This window comes from Polyodon spathula, unplaced genomic scaffold (genome assembly GCF_017654505.1).
Source record: "Polyodon spathula isolate WHYD16114869_AA unplaced genomic scaffold, ASM1765450v1 scaffolds_1612, whole genome shotgun sequence".
In the NCBI taxonomy this organism is placed as follows: Eukaryota; Metazoa; Chordata; class Actinopteri; order Acipenseriformes; family Polyodontidae; genus Polyodon; species Polyodon spathula.
In genome coordinates this window covers 1-22,000 of record NW_024473089.1, presented here as the reverse complement: position 1 = coordinate 22,000, position 22,000 = coordinate 1, and the positions used below count along the sequence as shown (strand labels likewise).

The following is a 22,000-nucleotide window of genomic DNA, read 5'->3' as shown; positions in this document are numbered from 1 at the left end:
TGACAGTGGCAGTGCTAGATATCCCCAGGACTCTCTGAAGCGAGGCTGTGTGTGATGTGACAGTGCTAGATATCCCCAGGACTCTCTGAAGCGAGGCTGTGTGTGATGTGACAGTGCTAGATATCCCCAGGACTCTCTGAAGCGAGGCTGTGTGTGATGTGACAGTGCTAGATATCCCCAGGACTCTCTGAAGCGAGGCTGTGTGTGACAGTGCTAGATATCCCCAGGACACTCTGAAGCGAGGCTGTGTGTGATGTGACAGTGCTAGATATCCCCAGGACTCTCTGAAGCGAGGCTGTGTGTGATGTGACAGTGCTAGATATCCCCAGGACACTCTGAAGCGAGGCTGTGTGTGATGTGACAGTGCTAGATATCCCCAGGACACTCTGAAGCGAGGCTGTGTGTGATGTGACAGTGCTAGATATCCCCAGGACTCTCTGAAGCGAGGCTGTGTGTGATAGTGGCAGTGCTAGATATCCCCAGGACTCTCTGAAGCGAGGCTGTGTGTGATGTGACAGTGCTAGATATCCCCAGGACTCTCTGAAGCGAGGCTGTGTTGCTACGCAGAGACACTCACAGTCCTCGCTCTCCACCACAGCGTAGTTCCCAGACTCCTGGAACGACAGGTTTCCTAGGTGCAGGATCCCAGCGACAATCTGCAGCACGGTGCTCTGCTCCTCAGCACTGAGCCCCACCACAGCCATTGCGTTCTGGGGAGAGACACAGAGAGAGACCCGCTCACAGAGACCAGCAACAAGAAACTGGTACTTATTCTCAGAACAGCATCTCCCAATGCTGCACTTCTTAACTGGTTGATACATCAGTGCTGCATAAGCCAATAGTTCTGATCGAGCTCTCCACAGAAATCAGGGGCTGACAATCACACTAATTTACTTCAGAGTGGAAAAACAGCTGCTTGAGTTTGCGTGGATCGCTGCTCTCCACAGAGTAAGAGAAGCAGCGAGCATCACAAACCCAAGCAGCTGTATCTTCACTCGTTTCTCTTGGATTTGGTAAGTCAGCCCGGTCGACAGCAGTGACCCTCCCCTGATTCCTGTGGAGAGCTCAGGCTGAATTGGTTTGTGCCACTCTCTGTATGTTGTTGTTCACGCTTCCCTCATACATTTGAAATTCCTGCTCCACGCGGACTGTGGGGAAGCATATGAATGTTGCACGGGCTTCAGTACAACAGGATGTTCGAGAAGTGTGTCTCTGGGCGCCTCACCATGGTTTCGCTGAACTCCTTCTTGTCGTTCATGTCCTCCACTCTGTAGGTGCCGGACTGGTTGAGGTAGTAATAGTAATCTGGGGCGGCGATGCCCAGGTTCTCCCTGTGCTCTGGAGACGCTCCTTCTAGCAGCTGTGAGGGGAGAGAAAGGCAGGAAGCAGGGCACGCAAAGCACAATTATAAAACAACATCACACTGCTACAAGATGAATACTGTGTGGGCAGACAGACAGCACCAGATCAGCTACCTTTCTGTCTGACAGGCAAGAATTACACACTTTGCAAATGAGCCGTTTGAAAAAAAACAAATAAATATTGAACACATACAATAGAGAAACCTGTTTCATGAATTGAATGACACGTGTACTGCAACGACACACAGATAATATAGAATTATATATTATATGGAGGGCATGGGGAGCAGGATGCAGGCTAATTTAGACCTCAGGGTGATGGAGGGTAGGGGTGGAGGGTGGAGGGTTGAGGGAAGGAGGTGGAGGGGAGTTTAGACCTCTGTTCCTCAGGGGGATGGGGGATGGAGGGTGGAGGCTAGTTTAGACTTCTGCTCCTCAGGGGGATGGGGGATGGAGGGTAGAGTTGCAGGTTAGTTTAGACCTCTGGTCCTCAGGGGAGTGGAGGGTGTAGTGTAGGGGTGCAGGTTAGTTTACAGCTCTGCTCCTCAGGCAGGCTCACCTGGTAGAAGATGTGGAAGCTTCTCTCTCCAAGGTTCTGGCTCACCACTCGGGATTTCTCCAGGAGGAAATTGGAGATCTTGCCACCATCGGGCTCCCCTCCTCGACTGAACTGGATCTCAAAGTACTTCCCCTGAGACACAGACACAGACAGAGAGAGAGACACACACAGCGACCGAGGGACAGACAGACAGAACGACACACCAAGAGTGACAGACACACACAGAGCAACAGACAAAGACACATATAAACACACAGACAGTCTGAGCGTGCATTGTAAAAACTGTGAATATTATAGACTGCTTAATTTCTTAAATATTTAAACTCAAACACATTGGAGATGTTTGTGAGCTCTAAACATCAGTGTGGATGAGACTGTATGTGCACAGCACTGATGTGCGTATCAGGAAAACTCAAATATTGAATAAACCTCCCCCATTGCATAAATCCTACAGCCAACTCCAACTTAACAATCCCCATCACACTGCATAAACCATTGACCTACCCTCCCCAACAACCAACCCTGACCTAACCCTAACCCTCCCCATCACACTGCATAAACCCTACAGCCAACACTGACCTAGCCCTAACCCTCCCCATCACACTGCATAAACCATACAACCAACCCTGACCTAACCCTAACCCTCCCCATCACACTGCATAAACCCTACAAACAACCCTGACCTAACCCTAACCCTCCCCCATCACACTGCATAAACCCTACAAACAACCCTGACCTAACCCTAACCCCCCCCATCACACTGCATAAACCATTCAACCAACAACCTAACCCTAACCCTCCCCATCACACTGCATAAACCCTACAAACAACCCTGACCTAACCCTAACCCTCCCCATCACACTGCATAAACCCTACAAACAACCCTGACCTAACCCTAACCCTCCCCATCACACTGCATAAACCCTACAAACAACCCTGACCTAACCCTAACCCTCCCCATCACACTGCATAAACCCTACAGACAACCCTGACCTAACCCTAACCCTCCCCATCACACTGCATACACCCTACAGCCAACCCTGACCTAACCCTAACCCTCCCCATCACACTGCATAAACCCTACAGCCAACCCTGACCTAACCCTAACCCTCCCCATCACACTGCATAAACCCTACAGCCAACCCTGACCTAACCCTAACCCTCCCCATCACACTGCATAAACCCTACAAACAACCCTGACCTAACCCTAACCCCCCCATCACACTGCATAAACCCTACAGCCAACCCTGACCTAACCCTAACCCCCCCATCACACTGCATAAACCCTACAAACAACCCTGACCTAACCCTAACCCTCCCCCATCACACTGCATAAACCCTACAAACAACCCTGACCTAACCCTAACCCCCCCATCACACTGCATAAACCCTACAAACAACCCTGACCTAACCCTAACCCTCCCCATCACACTGCATAAACCCTACAAACAACCCTGACCTAACCCTAACCCTCCCCATCACACTGCATAAACCCTACACTGACCATAACCCTCCCCATCACACTGCATAAACCCTACAAACAACCCTGACCTAACCCTAACCCCCCCCATCACACTGCATAAACCCTACAAACAACCCTAACCCTAACCCTAACCCCCCCCCATCACACTGCATAAACCCTACAAACAACCCTGACCTAACCCTAACCCCCCCATCACACTGCATAAACCCTACAGCAACCCTGACCTAACCCTAACCCTCCCCATCACACTGCATAAACCCTACAGCCAACCCTGACCTAACCCTAACCCTCCCCATCACACTGCATAAACCCTACAAACAACCCTGACCTAACCCTAACCCCCCCATCACACTGCATAAACCCTACAAACAACCCTGACCCTACCCTCCCCATCACACTGCATAAACCCTACAGCCAACCCTGACCTAACCCTCCCCATCACACTGCATAAACCCTACAGCCAACCCTGACCTAACCCTAACCCTCCCCATCACACTGCATAAACCCTACAAACAACCCTGACCTAACCCTAACCCCCCCCATCACACTGCATAAACCATTCAACCAACCCTGACCTAACCCTAACCCTCCCCATCACACTGCATAAACCCTACAAACAACCCTGACCTAACCCTAACCCTCCCCATCACACTGCATAAACCCTACAAACAACCCTGACCTGCCCTAACCCCCCCATCACACTGCATAAACCCTACAAACAACCCTGACCTACCCTAACCCCCCCATCACACTGCATAAACCCTACAAACAACCCTGACCTAACCCTAACCCTCCCCATCACACTGCATAAACCCTATGACCTAACAACCCTCACACTGCATAAACCCTACAAACAACCCTGACCTAACCCTAACCCTCCCCATCACACTGCATAAACCCTACAAACAACCCTGACCTAACCCTAACCCTCCCCATCACACTGCATAAACCCTACAGCCAACCCTGACCTAACCCTCCCCATCACACTGCATAAACCCTACAGCCAACCCTGACCTAACCCTAACCCCCCCATCACACTGCATAAACCCTACAAACAACCCTGACCTAACCCTAACCCTATCACACTGCATAAACCCTACAAACAACCCTGACCTAACCCTAACCCTCCCCATCACACTGCATAAACCCTACAAACAACCCTAACCCTAACCCTCCCCATCACACTGCATAAACCCTACAAACAACCCTGACCTAACCCCCCCCCATCACACTGCATAAACCCTACAAACAACCCTGACCTAACCCTAACCCTCCCCATCACACTGCATAAACCCTACAAACAACCCTGACCTAACCCCTAACCCTCCCCATCACACTGCATAAACCCTACAAACAACCCTGACCTAACCCTAACCCTCCCCATCACACTGCATAAACCCTACAAACAACCCTGACCTAACCCTAACCCTCCCCATCACACTGCATAAACCCTACAGCCAACCCTGACCTAACCCTCCCCATCACACTGCATAAACCCTACAAACAACCCTGACCTAACCCTAACCCCCCCATCACACTGCATAAACCCTACAAACAACCCTGACCTAACCCTAACCCTCCCCATCACACTGCATAAACCCTACAAACAACCCTGACCTAACCCTAACCCTCCCCATCACACTGCATAAACCCTACAACCAACCCTGACCTAACCCTAACCCTCCCCATCACACTGCATAAACCCTACAAACAACCCTGACCTAACCCTAACCCTCCCCATCACACTGCATAAACCCTACAAACAACCCTGACCTAACCCTAACCCTCCCCATCACACTGCATAAACCCTACAGCCAACCCTGACCTAACCCTAACCCCCCCAACCTCTAGACTGGACATGCACATCTCTAACCAAGTTAAACATTTAGGAAAGATTCTAAACTCTTAACACTTGGAAAACAAAGTTTAAACTCTAGACTCTAGACATCCCTCGTAATATCAGAGTTGTAATAATAAGTGTGTATCCCTGGCACAGCAGCAGTGACACCGTTGAAAGCAGCATTATTTGAAGGTGCTGGGATGTGACTGGGCACACTCACGAATCTGCTGGAGTTGTTGTTGCGCACAGTCTTGGCGTTGCCGAAAGCTTCCAGCAGAGGGTTGGACTGGAGGATGATGTCTTTAACGTGCTGAGACACAGAGAAGGAGAGGTCAGAGTGAGAGAGGCACAATCAAGCAACAACACCCAGCACAGGGGGCTTTATCAGAGAGAACACCCAGCACTGGGGGCTTTACCAGAGAGTACAGACCCGCTGCTCCAATACAAGGGAATGGAAAGACCGAACACTGCAATATTGCTTTGAGGGTTCAGGTGAATAAATGCCAATCACTTCTAAATTACAGCATATAAATCAAGCATGAGAAATCCACCCATCACCTCCCAGAGCATCTAATCCTCTCCCCAGAGAGCCTCATGTGCATAGAACAGAAAACAACATCTCCCAGAGCATTCACATGATGTATAACAGCACTGTGCAGCAGGATCTGCTTTCAGTGGGAGCCGTGCACAGTAGTGTTCACAACACTTTTTGTTTCTAGTTTCTTGTGCACGGTGTTAGTTTGATTATCTTTATTCTGCACAGCAGTGTATCGTCACCCGGCCAATAGCATGACTGCTTGTGGCCCGCTGCTTTGTGTACACCGCTGCATTAAAACTACCAGTATAGCACAGCAACACAACACAGCAACACAGTCCAGAAACAGCAACACAGCACAACAGACCAGAAACAGCACGGCACAACACAGCCCAGAAACGCAACACAGCACAGCCCAGCATACCTGCACTTTGGGTCCTCCTCCGGACACTTTGGAGACGTAGGTCATGATGTATTTGGCAGCGACTGTCTTCCCTGCGCCGCTCTCCCCACTGCAAAAAAAAAAACAAAGTGTTACAATCCTCACACACACACACCCCGACACAATGACAGTAACCCTTTGCTGCCCAGTGTCCAGTATATCTGACATTGAGAAAATACCCATTAAATAGGTACGTGACTGTACCCAGGGCAGTAACAGAAACCTTAACACATCATTACAACAGAACCACTGAACATCAAACACATCAACAGTCTGCAAGTAGCTACAGACAGGCACCGTCATACTGTACAGACAGGTCAGTGCAACTCCAGGGAAGGCAAAACGACTCCTACTGCTGAGCAGTTCCACCCATTCCAGGTGTGCAGAGGTAACAAGCGCAGGTGTCCAGGAAGAGATCAAACTGCTGCCCAATGGGAATCTTATTACCATCCCTGCAACTAGAGCCCCTTTCACACTGGCATGATCTTCGCAGTTAGAATCTACCCGGGTGAGGATCTGGTGTCATGCAGGTCGGCTACGTGATTTCACACTGCTTTTGATAAAGCAGGGTTGACCTGGGTGAGAGATACAAGCGCACAGCACGCGTATCAATGCCCTGCAAGCAGCTTGTTACTGACGCTTCCATCCAAGCTTCTCTGGATTGAATCATCAGCCCAGATTTTGATTAGAAAATGTTTCTTCATCCCTGCTGCAATCTGACCTGCTGTGTCTCACACAAAACAGGGCTGAACAGAACAAAGAAGTGTTCCTCGCGGCAGTGAAACCTTCACGCAGGCCTGGCTGTTTGCTATTGCGTCGGCTCACGAACGGCCGTCATGCGTTTTGTCTCGCACAACCCTGGTCAAAGCATATCGACGATATCCTCAGTGTGAAAGGGGATTAGGTTCAGAATAGAAGGCAGGAAGCATTGTTTGCTTTGACTAACTCAGGTCTAGCAATTAGATTGTGTGCTAGTGAATTGGCTCCCCCTAGTGGGGGCGAAGGGTGTGTCAGGCAGGGGGAGGGTCCTCCTCAAGGGTGCTGGAGCTAGGGGTGCGGCAGCAGCTCCTTGGCTTTGCATGGCATTCATCATATACAGGGGTTACAGTTTTGTTCAATGGCTTTCAGCACCCCCACTTTAAAAATCGCTCCAGTCCCACTGGTCCTCCTCTCTCGCTCCTGTTCTCTTACCTGATGATGACACACTGGTTCTCTGCATCAATCAGCATGTTGCGGTACATGTTATCAGCCAGGGCATAGACATGAGGGGGATTCTCATACTGGGCCTAAACAGAGGAGACAGACAAGAGTTAGAAAACACACAAGCGACAGGCTCGCTTTGCATGATACACATGGACAGGGCAGCCTGTGGAAGACATCACACCCTCTATTACCCGACGCACCTCCGGCACGGTCATTTCCACACCCTGCTCCACACTGAACGCTACTGCTGGAACCTGATCAATGCACATTTTATTAGGGGTTTCAAACAGTAAATTCAGCTCTTAGCAGGACAGAATGGGTTCAGCTGCTGTCTCTTCACTGCCCGGTTTACCCACGTTGCATAAAAGAAATCGAGAAAGCCAGGAATCCATACATGATCACTATACTGTTAAAAAGTGAAACAAGTTTTTTCTCTGACCTCTAAAGCCAGTTCGTGTCTGTGTGTGCTTCCTTGTTGCTGGTCTCAGGCGAGCAGCTCGGTACAGAACAATGTGACGTGTTCCTTTGGCACGGACTGGGAAAGCATGGCAAGAGCCTCTAGGAATCTGTTCTGTATCACAGGGGCTGGTTTGCAATCACTGTCACAGATGTTCTTTGCTTGCAGGGCTGTACTTCCATGTTTTCAACACTCTGCTGTACCTGACGGTTCATTTACAATCCCCCACCCCCACGTTAACAAAGCAACTACAATGTAGAGCAACGACTCCCTCCGATGGACCCCTGGAACCAGTGAAATCAGACAGGACAGGTTCTGCTGCACTACAGGAAACTTCAGAAAGTCAAAACAGGGACCCAACACCTGGCACTGTCTACTAGTTCTGTTTACCTCCAGAGACACTCAAACACACACACACACACACACTCTCTCTCTGCAAGAGAGAGAGAGAGGTATTTTTGTCTCAAGTCACGTGAGTAAGCAGGCAGGCGAGAGAGAGCGCACACTCCCACTCAGGGTTACTCATTCACTGCTCCTCCCGGCAGCCTTCCTCTGATTGGCTCCTGGAGCCAGGTGTGTAACCATGGTGATGGCGCTGCATTCCAGAGTGGTAACTCAGACTGGGATCTGCTCTGTTGTGAGACAGCCTGATCTGAGCTCAGCAGTGGAGACTCTGAGCTGAGGACAAACATTCAGAGACAACAGGAACACAACGACTGGTCTGTACCTGCTGAAAACACACACACACACACACACACACACACACACACACGCACGCACGCACAGCCTCCTGCATCAGAAAACCAGAGACACAATCATGTTAGGTGTTTGTGTTCAGTTCTCACACACATGCACACGCGATGGATACTCACAGCTCCCTGGTACAGCTCGATCTCCTTGTCTGTGAAGTAGGGCAGCTGTTTGAAAGGATTGACAGAGATGAGAACGGGCCCGATGTAGGTCTGGGCACGCTGGGTTAAGGAATTCACAGGAAGAACGGCAACACAGTGTGGCCATAAAGACTCCTATTGCATAGCTGCTTCGCCCATTCCAGCTTTTACTACAAGCTTGATTAGCCAGTGTGTACAGCTAACAAGCTCAGGTGTGTCTCACTAAACTCCTAGTAAAACCAGGACTGCTATACACATAATTCTAGGTGAAATGTTTGTAATTGAATTTTAGTTTTAGTATTTCTTAATTTAGGAAAAAAAAAAAAAAAAAAAAATCTAGTGCCTGACAGCAATACTATATACCCCAAAAAAGCAGGCCAAAAAATAGATACCACTTCTCTTGAAACAGAGAATAATGCATGGGCTAGTGTGTGATATGAGAACGCAATGCCTCACAAGGCAATGGCTCCACACATCAGGTACGATTCACTGGGATTACTCTGCTAGCTGTGTGCTTCAGGCTCAGCTCTGAAGAGTGCAGGACGCAGGGAGAGGATACGAAGATGTAGTCGTCCATGTAGCGTTTCTTGAGGTTGTCCACGATGGCGTCGTCGTTGATCTTGGACAGCAGGACCATGTCATCCACGCCGCTCACCTTCACGTTCTGTGTCTGCCAGTGATAGCGGTCCTTACTGCCCTGCAGAGCAGAGAGAGAGACAGACATGGAGACACGTGGACAAGAAACCAACGCCATGCACAGTGCTCACTGCAGTTTTAAAACTAGTCCTGATGGATGTGTGTTAGCCCCCTTTGCTGGACAGATTTTGATTTCCAGTGAGAACTTCACTTAAACCAATTGGGAGGGAGGGAGGCAGTGTGGGCTAGTGGCTCTGAGTGAGAACTTCACTTAAAACTTGTGCTTATCTTGGGAGGCAGTGCATGAGGCAGTGTGGCTCTAGTGGGTAGAGGGAGGACTCGACACACCGAGGCATCTAGAGGGCTACCTCTAATTTGAAGTGGCTATGTTCTGCGTCAAAATTGATGCGAGTCCCGCATTCCGTAATCGAATAACCCAAGAATGGTAGACTAGTTGTGTGACGCATAACTGGTCTAGTTTATTTCTGCATCATGCTTAGAGGTGAGTAATGATTGCATTGGTGAGAGTAATGATTAGGGGTGAGTAATGATTGATTAGCTCTAGTGACAGTGAGAGTAATGATTAGGGGTGAGTAATGATTGCATTAGCTCTAGTGACAGTGAGTAATGATTAGGGGTGAGTAATGGCATTAGCTGTAGGGAGGGGGTGAGTGTGGCTGCATTAGCTGTAGTGACAGTGAGAGTAATGATTAGGGGTGAGTAATGATTGCATTAGCTCTAGTGACAGTGAGAGTAATGATTAGGGGTGAGTAATGATTGCATTAGCTGTAGTGACAGTGAGAGTGGATTAGGGGTGAGTAATGATTGCATTAGCTGTAGTGACAGTGAGAGTAATGATTAGGGGTGAGTAATGATTGCATTAGCTCTAGTGACAGTGAGAGTAATGATTAGGGGTGAGTAATGATTGCATTAGCTGTAGTGACAGTGAGAGTAATGATTAGGGGTGAGTAATGATTGCATTAGCTCTAGTGACAGGAGTAATGATTAGGGGTGAGTAATGATTGCATTAGCTCTAGTGACAGTGAGTAATGATTAGCATTAGCTAGTAATGATTAGGGGTGAGTAATGATTGCATTAGCTCTAGTGACAGTGAGAGTAATGATTAGGGGTGAGTAATGATTGCATTAGCTGTAGTGACAGTGAGAGTAATGATTAGGGGTGAGTAAGGGCATTAGCTCTAGTGACAGTGAGAGTAATGATTAGGGGTGAGTAATGATTGCATTAGCTGTAGTGACAGTGGAGTAATGACCATTAGGTAGTGACAGTGAGAGTAATGATTAGCTGGGATTAACGGTTAGAAATGGAACCAGCATGACAGATTAGTTTTAATTGTTTTTCCTCCTAGTTGAAGTCTGTATTTCAGATCACATGTAGTCATGTTGTGGGCTGTTTGGCTGTCTCTGGAGCTGCTGTTCTGTCTCGGTGGGCAGTGTGGCTCTAGTGGAGCTGAGTGCTGGTTGGGAGGGGAGGGAGGCAGTGTGGCTCTAGTGGGTAGAGCTGAGAAGGTACTGGGAGGGAGGGATTGGCTCTAGTTTCAAGGGAGCACTGTCGTGGGGGATGAGGGAAGTGGGGGTGCTGGGGGAGCGGTCGCACCCCCACATGCCGAGGGAGGGGTGCAGAGGCGGTGCGGTTGCACCGGTAACTTTTCTCGTTAACTTTAGTTTATGAATGAGCATTTGCACTGCTTGCAAGAAAGTCATGAATCAACGTTTCAATCAATTAGTACTGCAGTGTGCGTGCTGTCATTTAGTGTTTCAACCAGTCAGCACCAAGCACTGTCATTCGAGAGCGTTTACTTATAAATGTGTCCTGACCAGCAGCTGGTTTCGCTGTGATAACTGTGTGTTTAACAATGTGGGATGGCAACACACTGAAAATGAATCTCGGTAACTCCCAGAACCACATTTAACAGTCGAGAATAAAGGATATTTAACTGCTAACGTGTCAATATATTTCTCAATAAACAAATCATAACCTTCCTGCGTTTCTTTTTAGCTGTAAGAACCAGTCCAGGTTCTGTAGGCCACTTATTTTAACTAAACCACAGAAATCGTGCTCCGAGGTGTGTTTGTAGTGGTGCTGTCTTCTCTTGTCGTGTTCCCTTTATAACTGCGACTGCAGCAGCCCAGGCCAGTGAGGCACGATCATTTCCATTAGTAGCCTCATACTAGCGCAGTATTTGATGTATAACTGTTTCTCGCCAGGCGTAACATACTGCAATTTCCATAGAAAAAAAAGTTTTTTCCATGACCACTGTTGATTGTTACATTGTGTGTTGAATATTGTGTAATTGACCGCAATGTAATGGGGGAGTTCCACAATGTAAAAAAGAAATGCAAGACGTTTATAAACGAGGGAGCGGGCGAAACTACTAAGAGATAAAAACAATTCAAATAAAAACACCATCGAAACAAATCAATTTACAACGTCATTGACTTCAATCTTTCTTCCACTCTAAAGAATTACTCACAGATACAAGAAAACGCGGCTAGCTCGATTGCTAACAGGTTTATTGCCCTGTATCCCCGGATCGTCATTTAAACAGCGCTAATGCAAACACATAAGATAATTAACACTTCAAGTCGTTTCTTTGTTAATTCTGCATGTTGCTATTTGTTAAGTATTTTACGAAAGTATTTTATTTTATTATATAAAGTATTTTTCCTCTCACAGTGAGAGGAAAGCCACCCGTTTTCATTAAGGAATGTGGAGCTACAAAATATTTGAGCTCGATTTAACCCAGCCTATGGTTAACCGATGCTAAGTACAGCTTCTTGAAGGATCCCAGGGTGTCTGATTTGCAACGTTGTTAATACGTTGTCTTATTGTCTTATAACAGTGTGATTCACAGCGGTACAACACGGCTTCGGGACAAGACTTAACATCGAGCTCTCTAGTGGATATGAGTTAATGTAATCGGCATATTCCAAATACACGAGGTTTGCAATCGCCACCACCCCGGAGCATTACAAAATAATATACCAGAGTTATTTATGAGGCTTAACTTCCTATGTTTATGGGAAACTAATATATGCAATTGCGCTTTTTTGTTTGTTTTGCGCCACAGCCGAGGTAAGACTTCACTGCCGTTCAAGGAAAATATGTAATTATTTCACCTGTCTGACTTTAAAAAATAGAGAGAGTGTTCATCATGAAAAGAACGGGGATGCAAAGTACCCTAAAAAACGTATTTCAAAAGAAAAATCGAAGGGAAACGGAGAGTACCATACAAATACCAAGGTAATGTAACAATATCCACTAAACCGTATGGAAGCGTGTGGTGAATTATTGCACGAGTTACACACGTTCACTTATTGCGTGTTGCTGTTTCTCCTTAGTATTTGTATTCTGCTGTCGGTTCACAAAACGGTAACTTTCTTTTTTTCTTGAAGCAACGTCTCAACCGTTTATTTAGATCTTTGGTCAAAAGCAACCCAAAGGAAAACAAGGGGGTGCTCCAGGACAGGTATGTCATTTTCTATTGGGTGTTACATGCACTAATATGAAATGCAGATGTCTGCAACATTATGCACTGACAGCATGAATTATGAAAACAATGTATTAATTACCTATCAGCCTGTCAGTATAGGGTTAAATAAATACCAGTAGCGTTTTGTTTAGTAATTTGATGGTTTACTGGGATGATACAGTCACTAAATGGGGAAAATAAATCACTGTAACCTTGTAATGGTTGCTTGTGGATTTTGTTTGAGTACAGAACCGGATCAGATTTATTTCTGTTCGTTGTATTAAACATCGGTGTTAGTGCGGTGTGTGGGGTTGTTATTATTGTTTTGTTATACGCGTGTAGTGTCTGAAGTATATTTAGGTGCTTAAGATGAGCGCCACATGAGCGGTTTCACGACAATGAACACCGGTAATTAACACTAGAACGTTAAGATGGACTGATTACAATAAGTACCAAAGTCATCTTCTATACATACGCCAAGCGCCCTAATTTCCACTTGGATATTCAGAGCTTCTCAAACTCTGTCCTGGGGACCCCCTGCGGCTGCTGGTTTTCATTCCAGCCGCGCTCTCAATTACTGAACCAGACCCTTCATTAACCCTTTCTACCCTTAAACAATTGCATATTTCAAGTTAGCTGTAACATTTAATAAGTTACTTGAACTGCAAGTGTTTAAGAGCTGAACACGAGTAAAAAAGTCTAATTAAGCACTTTATCAGTTCAGTGAATAGTTCAGTAATTGAAAACCAGCAGCCGCAGGGGGTCCCCAGGACCGAGTTTGAGGAGCTCAAGACAGGCCATTCCATTCAACGTGGGAAACGAGGAACCAGGCTGTGTCGCTGGGACCGCGGAATGGAGTTTAACCCGCTGATCTGGAATCGTTCACAGTTTGTCGCACAATTAAAAGTCAGGATTTCTGGCGGGTTGGCTTGTACGTGACACCTTCTGCTCCGCTGTACATCAAGTGCGCTCTTGCAATGGCTTTTGTTACCGGCGACTACAGCGCTAACCTTGGGCAATTGCACCAGGGAGGGCAATACGATCCCATGGTATAGAGGTTTGATCCACTCCTGGGTTTACTACGAGTTTAATAAGCCACACCTGAGCTTGTTACCTATACCAGCGGTTCAACCCTGCTCCTGGCGGAACACTGCCCTGCTGGTTTTTGTCCAACCATGCACTCAATTACATAATTGAACCCTTAATTGAACTGATAATTAGCTTAATCTGAGCTTGTTAAATAGAGTAGCTTATAAAACGTTTAAGAATTTATGATCATTATACAATTTCATACCTAACGTGAAATCTGTTTAAAATAATTTTAAAGCTCAGATTAGGCATTATTAGTTTAATTACGCAGGGCAATGTTCCCCCCGGAGCAGGGGTGAGAACCGCTGGGTTAAAGACCTTTTATTTTAAAACCTGTGGAACCCACCTCTGCTTTGATTTCGCTTTAGTCTTTAGAGAAAATTACTAAAGTTAACTTTTATACACCATACACATCATAATTTGAGTTTAGTTTTCTGTTAAAATAACAAAAAAATAAATAAAGTGAACCTTTTAAGAAAAATGTGGTAAAACATGCTTGTGGCGTGTGTGTCTTGTGCGTCCACAGAGCTGTAATCTGTATGTGGTGCACGCTATCAATTTATAGTAATAACAATGGATTTACACTATTTTTTAATAAATATTGTTTTAGAACGCGGTGCTATGTTGTGTTTATAAATAAAAAAACAAACCCCAAACAAACGCGTTTTCGTCCAGTGTCGAGAATTCGTAAAAACACAGCAGAAAGGTAGAATAGATAACTTACCATTGTGAAGTTATTTGGTCAGACACTTCCTGAAACAAACAAAAAAGTAGGGAAGAGCTCCTCCCGTCCTATTAAGAAGCCAAAGCGTCCCGCTCAGATACTCCAGAGGTGAAAAGCGAAGACCCGGAGTTCATGAAATATCCATGCAACTGAGTGTCAGGAGTCTGGCTTTAGAAGAATTCCGCCACAGACTCTTCCCCTGTTGTGCGTGTTGTTAAAACGGGGTGGGGTAAACTCAGGGGCGATTTGCTGTGCAGCTCAACAGGTTGCAGGTACAGGCAGGTAAGGCACAGAAAAGTATTCCACTAGTTGAATTGTGGGTATTTGAAAGAACTTGCTCACCCGGGTTTATCGAGTGGAACGATCGCCCCACCTCCTGGCAGGTTGCAGTATTGGTTTACTGTGTGTGTAGTTTATATATTCCACGTTTCTGAGCGGCCCTTCCAGTTGTACTGCTTCGGAATCAGTTGACCTTTTCGTTTCGAATAACGGGTTCTTCACTGGGAGAGCTCTCTGGAAGGGCTAGCCCAAAACTGAGAAGTTCATGTATGTGAAACTCAAGTGATATGTTGGAATATTGTGACAGACAGCTGGCGAAAGTGTTGCATCAACTACAATTGTAGGCTTGAGATTGAGACTCTCTCTCTCTCTCATATATATATATATATATATATATATATATATATATATATATATATATATATATATATATATATATATATTTAACCTTTAACCTCATGTAAAGAAAAACTGGTCAGTCTTGGATAAAGCACCTGCCAACTGAACACCCACCTCAAGCTCTGTCCAATCGTGACTGAAACTGGCCTGCAAGAATGCAGTTCCTACAGCTCTGGCCAAAAGTTTTGCATCACCGATATAATTAACTAATTATGCTTCATAAAATCGAATGACACCTGATTGTCTGCATTAAAATTAAATCACATACAGCTTTCTAGCTTCCCATATACTTAACAAAAAACTAACATTTCAAAATCTACCATTTCATCTAGCAACTTATTTGGATCAACTGATTTCACGGAATGTAGAAGCGTTGACCAGGCAGTGGTAGCGGTAGGCCTCAGTCTAAAATATATTTCATTGAAGCACAGGGTCTGTAGGTGGGAATTCTGCCTGACAGCGATAGCTAACAATATAAACTTCCTCTGGACATTGTTTCACCTTGCATGGGGTCTAATTGCAGAATGAGCTTGTCTACTGCTCCCCAGTACAGACAGGTACGCTCTCATGTATGTCGTGATGTCAGTACTGCTTTATTGATCAGCTGCTATACTGATCAGAACCAGTGTTGTATTTATTAAGAGAATGGAGCTTTAAAAAAAATAAATAAATAAAAAATAAAAATCCCAACTCTTACCTCAAAGGTCTCCAGGGTGCAGTTTTATATCTAACGTGTATTTGTTTAAAACATCATGAGCCACTTTCTCAAAGCGTTACTCCAGTCTATAGCGAACCCGTTCACAAAACTGAAATCAAACCACCAAGTTATATATTTCAAGTTCTCTTCAGCGTTTGCTTTGGCCCTATATGTGGTACTATATTTAAAGAGGCTGCAGCTTGGAAGCTCTGCTTGCAGATAGTGCTGCACTGCCCTGGGCATCTGGAAGGGGAATTCACCCTTCAATGCTTTAACCAGCAAGCTGCTTCTCCTCGACTGGCCGGAAACAGCAGCTATTTGTTTCTGAACTGCAGTCACACTTTCAAACCACTTGCTTGATGTGAATTTCTGCTCTGTATTGAGCACAGCTTTCAGAATGCATTCGTACCTCTCATTAGCGCTAGCCATGGCAGCCCTGACTGCCCTTGCTTGTGTTGGTTGTTTGCTTGTTTTTTTCAGATCAATTCATGTTGACTTAATAGTAAAATACAACAGCTAACAAAGTGTTTCTTGGTACCCAATGACTTCCTGTGCTGTAGGTCAGACCCATGCCAATGATCCAACTGCAAGTAACCACGTGACCTACAGCAGAGGAAATCGTCAAGTAGCACGAAGCAGCATCTGCGCATCTAATGTTGCGTTTGAGGAAAACAAATGAGAAACCACAAACTCTTCAGCACAAAACAAGCAGGTGAACCAGAACAGTGAGACCAGGCATCTTCCACCATCCCTGCATCTCAACCCACTGGAGCCAAGGCTGCATGTCTGAGCGACTCTTTCTCATGAGCCTCTGGTGAAATAAATGAGCGAACAGATCCCTCGAGACACCCTCAAACACCTTGAGGAGTCTGCAGCCCTCGCCCAGGCTGTGACCAGGGCAGACAGAGGCCCGGCCTCATAGATCACAATGCCCAGGCAATGACCAGGGCAGACAGAGGCCCGGCCTCATAGATCACAATGCCCAGGCAGTGACCAGGGCAGACAGAGGCCCGGCCTCATAGATTACAATGCCCAGGCAGTGACCAGGGCAGAGAGAGGCCCGGCCTCAGATTACAATGCCCAGGCAGTGTATACAAAAAAAAGAGTTGCCCGCTGGGGAGAATGACGAGGGAAGAAAACAGTTTTTCAAAGTCTTTTCTAGATGTTCCTGTTTTTGCCTAAACGAATTTGAGCGACACAGGTGAGACAAGTAGTTTAATTTATTATACAAAGAAACATTCACAAGTTAAAGGGAGGTCCTCAGTCACATGATCCTGGGCTGGTCCTTGCACAAACACTTAAAACAAATCCAAAGGTGAAGTGGAACAAAAAGAAAATCACATTGTCTTCTCCTGTGTAGTTTCTACAAGAGGGGTAAAAACAAACAAACACTGAAGGGGTACAGAAGAGGAGTTCTAATGCTGGGTCTGTAGGAAGGGGGGTGGGTTGTGGTTGAATGATCCCATTGAAGCCCTTTTTTCAGGGCACTGGGTTGACTTCTCCCCCCTCCTTTAAAAAAAAAAAATAAGAACCACACCTCCAAATCAAGTTCCGATGTCCACACTGCGGCAGCTTGCAGCTACTCGGTAGGGTCCCCCCCTCCCCAATCTATAGTCGGCCGTCACTTAAAACCAGCAGTTAATCCTTTTTGAAAGGTTCAGCTCCACTAAAATATAAAAGAAACACTTAAGTCTTCAGCAAATCAGAGTGTCTTAGTGTCTGTTAAAGAGGTCCTGGTCTCCAGCCCCCTGGAGGAATCGCCCCGTCCCGTTGTGTGATTCCACTCGTTGGAGATCTCGGTTCTCGTGTTATTGGGAAGTGGAGCTGCTGCTGCAGCATTGCTTCTGCAGAGTCAGGTGTGGGGATGTTTGCTGTATTCAAACATATGAGTATATACAAAGAAGAGGGGGATTGTGCTCCTCTCACCCCCAGACGGAGCCCTTGCTGCCCTCTCACCCCCAGACGGAGCCCTTGCTGCCCTCTCACCCCCAGGACAGAGCCCTTGCTCACTAAATGCCTTCCCTGAACAGCACTGAAAACTAGGCCAGCCAAAGAACAAACCTGTCCTCCTAGAGCCATGAGCCACGACCTTAATACTGAAAAGTACAAAACATGCTCCAAAGAATTTACCCCCAAGATGTGATTTACCTTCCTGTGAAGCAAACTGCTCCCTTTGACTTTGTTACTTGCTAATATCTGGACTGGTTCTTATTGCAGTTTTTGCTTTAAGCCGAGTTCAGGAGCTGCTCTTCAGTACCAGTTCCTGTACCATAGCCCATCCAGTGAGCACACACTTCAGATTGAGATTGTGCATTACTGGAAATACACAGCTGTGCACTAGATGGCGCTTACTAATATAAAAGACATTATACATGTCAACTGGGGGCAGCTAAAACTGCAGAGCAGCTCCTGAACTCAAAGCAACTTATCAGACTTCCAAACAAACCCATAATATGCAAGTACAGTGAGAATCACAGACTGCAAACATCATACAATTGCAAAGAGGCCAGTAAATACAATGAAAAAACATGATCTATAGCATGGCTATAAACAGGAGCTGCCTGACTATTCAAGGACATACATTAAGATACAATGTGAATCCAGCAAGCTAGTGGTCTGAGTGGTCAAAACAAGCAACAATCGCCCCCTACTCAATCAATGCATGTATTCCTGTGCGTACATCCAGTTCCTATGGACGTTCCTCCACATTTAATGGAACTGCCTTGTGTTTGCAAACACACATTTCGAAGCAAAATCCCCATCAAATCAGATCCTTGTCCTTTTACAAGGGCTGGTTTCACAACCCACTCAGCGTTAAATCAGGCCTGTGAAACCAGCCACGGTCCTGGGATACAAGCACAAGGCTTCTCGTTCAGGGGGCTGCTTGGCGGAGGGGCGGAGGGGGGGGGCTCACATGATCCCGTTGGTCAGGTACTGGAAGCCGCTGTACAGTTTGGTGATGGGGGGGGGGGGGCGCGGGGGATGGGGGGGCTCACATGATCCCGTTGGTCAGGTACTGGAAGCCATCGTACAGTTTGGTGGTGATGGAGCGCATGCTGCCGTCCACCATTTGCTCCACCAGGACCTGCAGCTGTTCCTCCGGCAGGTTCATGTGGAAACGCTCCTTCAGGTTCCGGACAGTGCTGGAGCCGTGGAAGCAGGGCAGGTGGGAGCCTGGAGAGACAGGGGAGAGGAGAGAGAGGAGATGAGGGAGAGGGGACAAGTTAGATTTATTAATCATTTTTGACTAGACAATCTTACAGAACGCACATTAGAACAGGTGAAAAATACAGGAAACTGTCTGACAAAGTATCACTTTAATTGGCTTTAATAAACAGGACCTTGCTGACCTTTCCCCTCCTCTCCTCCTCTCTCCCCTATTACTGCTACAGATTCCTTACTAGAACTTTACATCCACCGCATAGTGATTTACAGGGAGGGAAATACAGGCTCCCAATGCATAGCAGTTTGATCCAGTCCTGGTTTAATTAGGAGTTTAATAAGACACACCTGAGACTGTTACCTGTACACTGGGGCTAATCAAGCTTGTAGTAAAATCTGGAATGGGTGAAACTGCTATGCAACAATAGACTTATTTCCACACCTGTTTTTTCAGTGCAAACACTAATGCAGTTGACTCTCATTAGCAACTCTCTTGCTATATAAAGCTGCGTCTATTGCCAGCCGAATGGAGAGGCTCTCTAATGAAGGTCCCTGCTGTCTGTCTATCTGAGCCCTGCCTGCTGCCTGACACTTACACACCACCTGCGCTAACCCTGCTGCCTGCCTCTGTGCTGGGGGGCTTCTGGAACAAGAACAGCCATCTGTAGGGCAAACTGACAGGACACCGTGTTACACTGAGCCATGCAGCACACCCACAATCACAGTGTTTTATGCTGTCTGTAAGGAGTTTTCACCCGAGTTGAGAATCTGCTCTTCTGTTCGAGAATCTGTGTCTGTGAGCTACAGGAACTTTAATGCAGCCCTCTGTCCACCGAGCGCACTCGAATGAATACCCATACCTTGCTGCATGATTTCCACAATCTGCACCACTTTCTCCATGTGTTTGCGTGCCGCGATGAGTCCTTGCAGCATCAGCATCTTATAGTAGTTAAACATGTCTCCATCCAGACCACCCATCACCTGCAGAAACAGTCAGTTAAACAGGTCTCCATTCACACCACCCATCACCCGCACACACACAGCCAGACACGTCTCCATCCACACCACCCATCACCCGCACACACACAGCCAGACACGTCTCCATCCACACCACCCATCACCCGCACACACACAGCCAGACACGTCTCCATCCACACCACCCATCACCCGCACACACACCAGACACGTCTCCATCCACACCACCCATCACCCGCACACACAGCCAGACACGTCTCCATCCACACCACCCATCACCCGCACACACAGCCAGACACGTCTCCATCCACACCACCCATCACCCGCACACACAGCCAGACACGTCTCCATCCACACCACCCATCACCCGCACACACACAGCCAGACACGTCTCCATCCACACCACCCATCACCCGCACACACACAGCCAGACACGTCTCCATCCACACCACCCATCACCCGCACACACACAGCCAGACACGTCTCCATCCACACCCAGCCAAACACGTCTCCATCCACACCACCTCCACACACAGCCAGACACGTCTCCATCCACACCACCTGTATTCACAGGGCACTCAGAGCATCACTCACGTCCACAAATTCGCTAGTCAGTTTGAAGGCGGAGGTCTCGAAGCCCAGGTTGCGTGGAGAGCTGGAGAGGATGAAGCCAAAGTCTATGTGTATGATGTGGCCCTCTGAGTCCAGCAGGATATTGCCGTTGTGCCTGAGAGGGAGAGGGTGAGGAAATCTTAGGGAACACCAAGCCACTTCTTCAGTTGCCTGCCTCAGACGTCAGCTCAATCAGCCAAAGAGTCTTTCTAAGAGTAAGCACTTGGGGACCCCTGCGCAACTCCCCCTGCCTTTCCCAGGGCAGATGCTCTGGGGCCCCTGTATAAAGGCTGTGTTTTCTGACCTGTCTTTGACCTGCAGCAGGTAGCAGATGAGGCAGTAGCCAGCGCAGCTCTGCACGAAGTTCCTCTGCGCTGTGAGGAAGGCCTCAGTGGTGTAGTTGCCGTGTTCCTGCAGGAAGTAGTCGAGCAGGGAGAGCTGGGACTGCTTCTTCACCTGGTGGATCGACACAGCGTTCACCACTGGCTCGATCATCCCACTGTCCGATGAGATCACCAAGATCTTATAGGGCTTGATCCAGAGGGGCACCCGCTCCTGCTCCCAGATAGACTGCAATCACACAGAGACAGGAGAGGAGAACGTTACATACACTACAATCACACAGAGACAGGAGAGGAGAGCGTTACATACACTGCAATCACACACAGACAGGAGAGGAGAGCGTTACATACACTGCAATCACACACAGACAGGAGAGCATGAGATACACTAACCACACAGGAGAGCGGTAGTTTTGGAATAAAATTAGATCACTAACAATACAGAAAACTGCAAATACAGAGGAAAGGAGAGGAGAGCGTTACATACACTGCAATCACACAGGAGAGGACAGTGTTACATACACTGAAATCACATAGGAGAGGAGAGCGTGAGATGCAGTGCAAATACACACAGAGGACAGCATTAGAAATACTGCAAAAAGGAGGTGGCTAGCAGTGGGAAGGGTCTGCAGTGGGAGAGGTCAGCAGAGGAAGGCGCACCAGCAGCTGCTTCAGCACTTGGAAGGCCAGCAGCTCCTGTCGCAGGTCGTCGCCACACTTCACAATGACGGACAGGAGGCGCCAGTTCGGGATGTGTCCATAGGGGGAGCCCTCCCTGATCCGGCTGCTCAGAAGAAACAGAGATCAGGAACCCCAGCAACACCAA

At 47.2% G+C, this 22,000-nt stretch overlaps 2 protein-coding genes across 2 annotated transcripts; both read right to left on the bottom strand.

Moving 5' to 3' along the window:
- Positions 1–152: 152 nt before the first annotated feature.
- LOC121309996 (unconventional myosin-Ie-like) lies at positions 153–14,998 on the bottom strand. The gene is made up of 9 exons (XM_041243185.1): positions 14,710–14,998; positions 9,330–9,467; positions 8,753–8,842; positions 7,412–7,506; positions 6,203–6,290; positions 5,464–5,553; positions 1,921–2,052; positions 1,226–1,360; positions 153–710 (listed from the first exon to the last, which is right to left on the bottom strand). The coding sequence occupies exons 1-9, from the start codon at positions 14,710–14,712 to the stop codon at positions 168–170; spliced, it is 1,314 nt and encodes a 437-aa protein (XP_041099119.1). The 5' UTR covers positions 14,713–14,998; the 3' UTR covers positions 153–167.
- A 2,291-nt stretch (positions 14,999–17,289) lies between these two features.
- LOC121309997 (phosphatidylinositol 4-kinase beta) lies at positions 17,290–21,978 on the bottom strand (the record flags this gene model as incomplete). Its single annotated transcript, XM_041243186.1, has 5 exons — positions 17,290–19,258; positions 20,107–20,227; positions 20,816–20,948; positions 21,138–21,403; positions 21,835–21,978. Coding segments are annotated over 5 exons (846 nt in total), but the record flags the coding sequence as incomplete, so codon positions are not given.
- Between the last annotated feature and the right edge of the window lie 22 nt (positions 21,979–22,000).

Excerpts from the sequence above, each read along its gene's own strand:
- LOC121309996 (XM_041243185.1), bottom strand. Across the intron at positions 5,554-6,202 it reads GAGGAGGACCCAAAGTGCAG|CACGTTAAAGACATCATCCT; the intron begins GTATGCTGGGCT and ends TCTGTGTCTCAG. Across the intron at positions 2,053-5,463 it reads ACAACAACTCCAGCAGATTC|GGGAAGTACTTTGAGATCCA; the intron begins GTGAGTGTGCCC and ends TCTGTGTCTCAG.